The sequence below is a fragment of the Lagenorhynchus albirostris genome, chromosome 6, assembly GCF_949774975.1.
Source record: "Lagenorhynchus albirostris chromosome 6, mLagAlb1.1, whole genome shotgun sequence".
NCBI classification, from domain to species: Eukaryota; Metazoa; Chordata; class Mammalia; order Artiodactyla; family Delphinidae; genus Lagenorhynchus; species Lagenorhynchus albirostris.
This window is the reverse complement of record NC_083100.1, coordinates 43,305,752-43,315,120: the sequence shown is the minus strand read 5'-3', so window position 1 is coordinate 43,315,120 and position 9,369 is coordinate 43,305,752. Positions and strand designations below refer to the sequence as shown.

At 40.6% G+C, this 9,369-nt stretch overlaps 1 protein-coding gene across 5 annotated transcripts in view; it reads right to left on the bottom strand.

Annotated features, from left to right (window-relative positions):
- Positions 1-4,640: 4,640 nt before the first annotated feature.
- The window catches only part of STAT4 (signal transducer and activator of transcription 4), a 92,887-nt gene continuing 88,158 nt past the window's right edge, over positions 4,641-9,369 (bottom strand). For 3 of the 5 annotated variants that reach the window (XM_060152417.1, XM_060152420.1, XM_060152421.1), the window contains 4 exons: positions 9,042-9,178; positions 8,517-8,708; positions 6,989-7,055; positions 5,912-6,062 (listed from right to left, as the gene is read on the bottom strand). In XM_060152417.1, the coding sequence (XP_060008400.1) occupies positions 5,912-6,062; positions 6,989-7,055; positions 8,517-8,708; positions 9,042-9,178 (547 nt within the window). Of the gene's footprint in view, positions 4,916-5,911; positions 6,063-6,988; positions 7,056-8,516; positions 8,709-9,041; positions 9,179-9,369 lie in introns of those variants that run through there. The other 2 variants (XM_060152418.1, XM_060152419.1) reach the window with 1 other exon arrangement.

Below are 9,369 nucleotides of genomic sequence, written 5' to 3'. Positions count from 1 at the left end.
CAGGCTCTAGCCTGTTGAGCTAGAATTGAGGGGGAGGACGAATAAGAACAGGTGTATTCCAAAAAACTTCAGTGAGAGCACGATTCCTCCACACGCCTCCAACCTTTCCCCCATCTCCACCCTGTCTAGAGGGCCTCTAGGGTTCTTTCTGTCTGCAGCAGCCAGTGAGACACCTCAGTGGATGACTGTCCAGCCTAAGTAAGAGAGAGTTGTGTGGGACTTTTACCAGGGGCGGGAGTAATAAAGGCAATGAGTTTAATCACGGGGAATTAAGGGGAAATTTCAGGAACACTTGATTCATCTGTGGGTGGACAGATGCCTGGGATGCTACGCACACATGAGAAAGCTAAATTAAAGGGAAGTTAGAGCTAACGGACAGTCTAATTCCAGAGCATTTCTATAGTGTTTGGATGTCATGAGTGAGGTGAAGTAGAGGAAACGTCTTATGGTTTTTGAGCAATAGCGAGTGTGTTTTGGTTAATCAGTTTGAAGTAAAATATCGGGGACTGTTCCACAATTTTAGAGTTTGGAGGGTTATAAAGGGAATTCCAGCCTTGTCTTGCAGGCAGATCAAGGAGCAAAGGAAAGAAAGGAACTAACTACTGTCCTGTATGTCCTTTAGTTCAAACACTAGATCATTAACTAGTATTTATTAAGAGGCAGACTGTGCTAGATTTTAGGGATATAACTGTGAACAAGGGCTTCTTTGTCCCTGTACCTACAGAGCTTGCTTAGAGTCTAATGAAGACAGATGATACGCATTTATAACCAAGGTGATAAGAATGGTGCTGGGTAATGTAGAGGATACGGAGGAGGCATGATGTGACCTGAGCCCCACACATGTGCGTGTGTGTGTGTGTGTGTGTGTGTATGTGTTGGGCAGGAAGGCTTTCCAGAGCCTGAAGGATGTGTGAATGTTATTGAGGTGAGAGGGTAGGTGGGCTGGGGTTGGAGACCTGAGAGGATACAGCAGAGGGAGGCGAGAGTGAGCATGGGCCGTGAAAGAAACTGAAAGTAGTTCAGTCTTGTGTATATCTGGAGGAAGACAAGCTATTGTTGGGGAGAAGTGTTGAGAAATGAGTTGAAGACTAAATAATATATGACTTTGGAAAGATCTGTTGAGAATTAGAGTCTTCATCCAGAGGTGGGATTCTTAACTGGTTTTTGTGCCATGGACCCCTTCGGCAGTCTGATGAACCTATGAGCTCTTTCAAAGATTAATTTTTTTTGTTGAATAAACTAAAATGCATAAGATTAAATAGGAAACCAATTACATTGAAATACAGAGATCAAAATAGTAAAACCAACTTTGTGATCGAGTAATATAAGTGCTTCTTCATTAATGGCATTAAGTTAAGATCTAGCAGTGGGTCGGATGAATGCAATTTCAAAGTCATGCTTAGCATAAGCAATATTTTGAGATAAGTGTACCAACTGTAATGTGACAAAAACGTGGTGTGGTTTACGGTTTGTTACCTTTATTCCTAATTGAAGGAAACTCTAAGTTTCAGTTAGAAGTTTGTGAAAATAAAGCTTTAACTTCTGCCATTCAAACTCATGACTCTCCAGAATTCTGTCCACATACCCCAGCTGAGGAGGGCCAATCCACAGCACCATGAGCCCTTTGCAGGGAGTAAAATGATCCCATTTATTTTAAATAGAGCCTTCTGTCTACATAAGAGGCCACATGGAATAGTTCGCTGTATTTACTCTAAGGATATTGTGGAGAACGTCCTTCATCATGTTTTCATAGTGTCCTCTTTGTGAGGACTCTGGTGGAAATGTTCTAGGTCTTACAGTGGTGGTTACACAACTGTATGGGTTTGTTGGAAAAGGATGAATTTTATTATGTGTAAATTATGCTTCAATAAGGCAGACTTTTAGAAGTGCAGTCAAATCAATGTTCACGGTCAACTTGAAAAAAAGGAAAACTTGTCTGTCAGAAATTGGAATGTGTGCACAGCGAGACCAGTTTGCCCAGTTCGGACTATAATTTCCTGCTGTTGGAACACAGCACTAGGATACTTTGACCCCTGATTCTCTTCCTGCTACTGCAGGGAGTACATGGGCCTCCTGAACCATTTGAGGTACAGAAAACTCCCTCAGCTTTGCCACAAGTATCCTCCCCGTTCCTGGTCCTTTGGGGAGCCTTCCTTGTTACCTTACGACTTTGAGGAAATCCACTGGCAGCTGCCTTCTTTCACCACTTATTCCAGATAAAGACATTGGTATTCAGTACAATTGGTCAAAGTGAGTCTTTACATTAAAAAGAATTTGAAAAGGAATTAGCAAAATGGGCATCTGTGATAGGTCTTGGATGGTTGGAGGGAGAAGTGAAAAGGTGATTAATATTTTGAAAATAAGTTTCCATTTTGCTTCATTAAATGCTGGTTATTTGCTATTAGTTGGCAGAAAAAAAATATTCTGGGGTAGGATTTGGTGGAAATATGGTCTAAATTCCCTTCCCATCGTATTTCCATCTCGGGCAGCACACCTTATCCTGATCTAAACAGGTATCCCCAAGAATCTCCTGACAAAATCCCATTACCCCCACAAAGATGGTTTCTGGAATGCAAGACTCACACCACTGGAAATAACTCTTTACCCTGGGATCAAGAACTTGATTTTGATTTTCTGAATCTAAATAAAAAATAGCCGCTTACTGAACTCTTACTCTTACTGAGGCCTCTGCCTCTATTATAGGGAGTAAACTACAAATGTCCTTGTACTGTCTACCTCCAAATAACAAAGATGGCTGTGCTCACATATATGAACCTTGACATTCTTCTGCCAGGCTCTATATTTACAAGCTTTTCAAAATTCTTCTGAAATAAGTGAGAGTCCATCATACTTTTAATATTTTCCAGGGAATAAAAAGCTTCTGCAGGATTTCCCTGGTGGCACAGTGGTTAAGAATCCACCTGCCAATGCAGGGGACATGGGTTCGAGCCCTGGTCCAGGAAGATTCCACATGCTGTGGAGCAACTAAGTGCGTGCACCACAACTACTGAGCCTGCACTCTAGAGCTCGCAGGCCACAACTACTGAGCCCACGTGCCTAGAGCCCATGCTCCACAACAAGAGAAGCCACCGCAGTGAGAGGCCCGCACACCCGGACAAAGAGCAGCCCCCGCTTGACGCAACTAGAGAAAACCCATGCGCAACGAAGACCCAACACAGCCAAAAATAAAAAAATAAAAATAAAAAAAGCTTCTGCAACATTTTTTGGTATCTAAATCCAATTGTTTATGAGTATTTGCTGGGAGGAAATTACCTCCTTAAACCAAGTTTAAAATTATTGCTTCTGCTGCCAATTCATATATTTGAATTTCAAGAAAATTGGGCTGATGAAGAGAAGTGGAGACTGGGAAAATGCACCCTGAGTTAGCCTGTGGTCCTACATTGAACAGACACCTTCACCCAAAGAATACAGTCAAGAGCTTGCAAAGGAGTAAGGGAATTGGCCTTGGGACAGGTGCAGAGTTTGTCCCATAGGAACAATCTAGGATCATGTGGCTGGGTATAAAGGATGAGATGGATAGGATGGAATCTCTCTAAGGGAGAAGGCAGGTTACATTAAAAGCTTTTTTTTTTTTTCTTTGAAATCTTTTCCATCAAACATTAGCTTCTCCTTGTTTGACCTACCTGGAAGATGGGAAATGGATTAAAGAAGTTAGTGAGGAACACCTCACAGGGGACTGCCATCTCTGACTCTGCAGTCAGGGCTTACCTTGGACACCAGCCTCAGGACATTTTGTGGCTGGTCATGGCAGATGCCTCAGCATCATGACTTCCTCACCTGGCTCAGCAGCTTCTCTAGGGCCTGGAGACATGGAGAGCTCCCCAGGGCTTGGGCACTGGGAGATCCCACACTATTACTAAGGGCAGCAGCTGTTCAATGGCACCACTAAGCATTCAGTCCGGGCAAGGGAAGGATCAAAGTAGACCTGCAGCCCGTATACATGCATTGCCATTCGGTAAACCACCTCCCCTCCTGCATCACCAGGGATAGAACTTCTCATCCTAAATTCCTTTCCCCTGGCTCAGGTTGGATTCATGGGACCAGAGACTCTTAGAGCTGGAAAGGACCATAGCCCACCTAGCCTAACCTCTTCTAGAGAGGAAGAACACACAAGCCAGGGATCAAATCACTCACCCAAGGCCAGTGTTGTTATCTTCCTCCAGGTCCTCATTTCATGAGATTTTTACCCATGTGTCTGCTTTTAGCGCGGTTTGCCTGAGGTACCACCAGGAATGACTCTGGATCTCTCTCCCTAATAGGAGAGGTGTCCCTGGCCATGGTACCAGCAGCTGTGAATTCTGAAGTTAGGACAATGTTGACATAGCAACCAAGAGGCTTCCTAATTCACCCCTGGACACACACTGTGTGAATTGCTGCTGTTAATGCCCTGTCATTACTTCCATCTTGTATCTAGTGTGATGACTCTTACTTGCTAGAACTCAGGACATTAGCTTATTAGGCTTTTCCATCAGGCCATCCTGATGGTTTCTGAGTAATGTACATGTGACTTTGTTACTTTTGACCTGTTGTGAAATCTTAACACTTAAACCTGCTAGAGCCAAAATCATAAGTAACACAAGAGAAACAGAATCAGAAATGAAACAAATACATACAAATGAGTCTTTTGTTAATATTATATTAACATTGGTTTCTTAAAGTGTTTTATCTGAAGCTTTGGTTTTTAGCATTTCAATCATGACATTCCCATTTGGGGGTGTCATACCAGTGAGAGGAAAGTTTCGAACTTAACCATTTCCTGGAAATCGGTATATACAAAGCTGAAGAAACAAGATGTGATTGTTGGCAAAGATCAGTCTTTAAACTTTTTCATTTGCTTCCTTCTTTTGAGTGTCAAGAGCTTATCGTGTCATTCAGCAGAATAGGGAGACTTCATCTAAAATTGGAAAATGAAAATGACCTTTGAGCAAACTTGTTTTGCAAGTAAGTCACCATTTCTTAGGTAAACATTCTCTTGTCTACTAAATACATACTTTACTTCATAATCTTTCTACCAATTAACTACTAAGTACAGTACTTACAAAAGTAACTAAGGTTGATCAATCTAAAATAAAACGCAACTTTAAAATAAATAAAAACGATTTTAAGGAGGCCTATTCATCCCATAAAAATGTAATGAAGAAATGGGTGTAAAATGTAGCAAAAGTCCTCTTACAACTAAATGACTTAAGGACAATTAACATTGGAATAAGTTTTTCTATCCCTGGAAATCTTCAAGAGAAGGACTAAAAACCATTTGATTTACAGCCAGACACTAATCTCCTGGAGCTCAGCGTCCCTCCAAGAATCTATTATTCTGATGTACATGCATTCTAATGTAATTGGGGTTTTGAACTGTTTGACAATATTGGGGAATAATACTAGATAGAATGCATCCTAAAGCACATAGTAGCATATAAGATTATGACTCAGTTCTCAAAACAGTATTATTATACTGCTATTGATTGTTGTTCATATACTACTTGAAGAAGCTCCCAGGATAGGACCAATAATCAAGAAAAATTGGAATTTGTGGTACTTGAATTGCTCAAATAAAATATTAAACTAGACTTGCATATAATGACATATAAGTATTGTCTGCTACAGTGGGGAGAGTGGTGGAGATTGGTGGGGCTGATGGTGGAAGTAGGGATGAAGTGTACTTGAGTAGGAGGATACAGAGATATTTTGCCCTTGGATGGCTTTTGATGGAAAGACCTCAAAGCAGTTCAAGTCAGTGTAGGTATCTGCTTCCAATGCCCCTAACATCAGCAACACGCAGGACCATACAGACGTACACCCCTTGTGTTATGCTCATGGATTTGTTCCAACAAATGTGTTTTCTCACTGCAGATCTTCACCCCTCGTTGATTCACACACCACCTTCGCTTCCTCAGAAATGCCCTTGACAGCAATGGAAAGAAAGGGGACATACCGCAGTTTCAATTGTTGTGGGACTCAGGTTTTCTCTCAGCACTGCGTACACACTTGGTGACATGGGAAGAAGGTCTGTTGGAGAATGTGTCTCCGTTGAATCACTTCGGCTTAAAGAGATGACAGGGTAAATATGGAAAGGGATTAAAAATAATAGCTTGTAGTGACTTACTGTGTTAGGAACTGTTAGGGCTCAGGGCAGGCCACTCCAAAATGTGCCTCAGTGGCATATCGATTATTTTGAATTACATGACTTAAGTTACTTAAGAAAGAACCAACGCAGGAGGGACACTCTGACCCTCCTCTTTGCCTCCCTGAAAGCAGGAAATAAATCTCTTCCGTGAGAGGCGCCCTCCTTGCATCTGGAGGTGGAAGAACATCCTTCTTGCCAGAGACAGGGGATTCATTCGGGGCTGAGAAGCCTGTACAAATGAACCTTGTTACTTCTTTAATTTAATACCTCAGGCCCAAACTCTGTTTAGATTCTTCACGACTTAAGCACCCAAAGCCTAAGTATCTTTTTCCCGTCGATTCCTCACAAATTTATTGATCTTTTGCCCAAAAAAGAATAAAAGCTGCCTGTTTTGGCCATTTCTTCAGTCATTTCTATGAGACTTCTATGCACACGACTTAAAATTTGTTCCTTTTATCCTGTTAATCTACCTTGTGTCAGTTTTATTATTAGTCCAGCCATAAGAACTGGAAGGGGTAGAGGGGGAAATTTCCACCTCCCCAACAGAACTCATTTCTAGGACTTCATCTATTTGTGACACTGAGATGCCTAATTCATCATTTGAAATCAGAGCTTTCAGCCTGCTATGGAATATAAGGCATATAAAAGGGCAACTTTAGAATTCCTTCGTGATGGGCTTCGTGGTGCATCCTGAAGACTAGCTTTATGTGTTAAAGGTAATGGGACATTGAGCATTAAAATGCTTTATTCTCTGTTATATGTACCCTGCTCTACTCTTAAATTTCCAGCTTTTTTTGGATAAGTTCAATAAGAACTATTTTACATGTGACTAAGATTACTTACATTGTTGAGATGGGGATAAATACAGAAGGGACATAACCTTTGTCTCCCCTTTCTGTTGGTCTTGAAACTGGAAAAGAAAGGTAAGTTGGGGAAAAATGTTATTATTATTGATAAAATTAGAAAAAAAAGTCTAAAAAAGTATAAGTGATACTAAAAAGAAGAGATAATACAATTGTCTAGTGATTCACAAATTTTTTTAGTTGAATAGATGGAACAGCATTTTAGTTGAGCATAAAATGTGCAAGAAGAGAGAAACAAACCTCTTGGCAGGCCTAACCTGACTTTACATATTCATGCTCTAAATTGTGTGAGAAAAATTGGGAATCAACTATATTACCTGTCTTCCATGTTACATTTAAGTTTAATTATAAGGACAGATTTATTCATGGATTGGGGATTTATAGTAACGCAATTCTTTTCATTAAAACTGACACCAATCATAATCTTATAATTACACAAAGTTTTGAGGCACAGACATCAGTGTTACTAAAAGCACTGCTGCGCTGTAGTAACAGTCATGTGCAAACCTCACCTTGGAAACCCCCCCAGATTTCTCTGTTATACTACGTTGGACTTGTGTGTGATCCAATAGTAAGGACCAACTGTAATTCTTCAGAGGTAATTTGTTGCATTGACATTTGTTATTTCATTCAGTCAGATGTAGAAACACTTAAAAGCCACAGGTTTTTGTGGTGGTTGTTGTCTTTTGTTTGCTTCAGAGGGGGATGAAGGAGGGTGGCAGAAAGTCACCACCTGTGAGTGACAGCTGTACGATATTCCACATGATGATGCTCATGTATTTAGTTGCTACAGATGAAATATTGTAATGGATTGTATATACTTCGATTTAAAGAAACAGAATAGTGAACTTATATTACAATTATATAGCTATTTCATGAATGTTCTTTTCATGTATTCAACAAATATTTACCAAATACCTGTTTTGGCCAGGTATCATTTTAGACCCTTAGGATACAACCAGAAAAGGCAGGTATGTCAAGACTTGTTATTGATAGGCTGCGAGGAAGGGTATGAAGCACAGACCCCCTTGTCCCCTCCCTGGTAAATGAACAATACTTTCTGAGTTGTGAGACTACAGTAAGTAAAAAATATAAAGCTTATCAACCCTGAGCTTTTGTAAAAAACAGCCTTGCCTAACTTTTAACAGCTTTCTAATCATTACCTCCTCTTTCTTTTCCTCTCCCCAGGCATAGAGGTGAAGTTGGTGCCACTCCTATTAGAAAGGAGAAAACCGAAACTCTACCAGTGGCTGAGAGGCTCCCATGGCCATGGTGAAGTCCGTCTACAGCTACTGATTACTAAGTGCTCTGCTAGCTGGACAGCCCCAGCTGTTCCTTTTCAGGAACTGCTGACACACCACTTCATTTCTAAGGCTTTGACCTCCACATACCTCTTAGATCTTATAACGATAAAAGTAAACATAAAGGGAAGGACTTCATTTACTTTACTCCAATCTGAGATTATTTTCCAAAATCTTAAGAAGCAAAGCAAACGGAAAGAACCTAACCTTCACATGGCTGGCAGCTGTAGTGTTTACCGAAGGCTTTGTCTTTGGGAATATCAGGATAGAGGTACTTCAGAGGGTTTTCAGGAATGTTTTCAGCCATAATAACCTTGTAGTCTCGAAGGATGTCAGCAAATGGCAGAGCAGACAACCGGCCTTTGTTGTAGGGCTCTACAGAGTGGAATCTCACTTCTCCTGGAAAAAGAGAAAACAGAGAGAATATTCAGGTTCCTGCAGGCATTCTTTGTGGCCATTCTTCCTACCCACGTTATCTTCATGTCACTTGTTGTAAAACAATGCCAGCCCTTCTCTGCATGTGGACAGTACAGATTGCCACGTGATACAGGACACCCACATAGGCTGTGAGAAATTCATGCTACCCTCCTCTGAAACAACTGTAACAACTAATATTCAAGCCCACTGAACACATAAAAGACAGAACAGCAAGCCACACACTTCTGAAGATGGAAAGACCAGTAACCAAACACAATACTAATTTCACATGAATACATAATAGTGAGCATGTACCATTTTCAGAATGGTCCACCCAGGTGAAAGTTATTCCTCCAAGGTGGCTTTCACTGAATCTTAACAAAAAGGTTCCCGGCATTTTATCCTTTAGCAAGAGTCGTTCCTTCTCTTTGCTAACAAAGCCCATGACATACCTAAAAATAGAACATGCATAGTTTTATCTGATCCAAGATTATAATTTATTGCATTTGCATTTATTGCTTTCACAAAGAACAGACCTGAATTTTTTGTGATATAATCAAAAGTCAGTAGTGCCTGAAATACTCTTATACAGATTAAAGTAAGTATTAATACTCTATAAAGTGTAAGAAACTGCAACTACTTT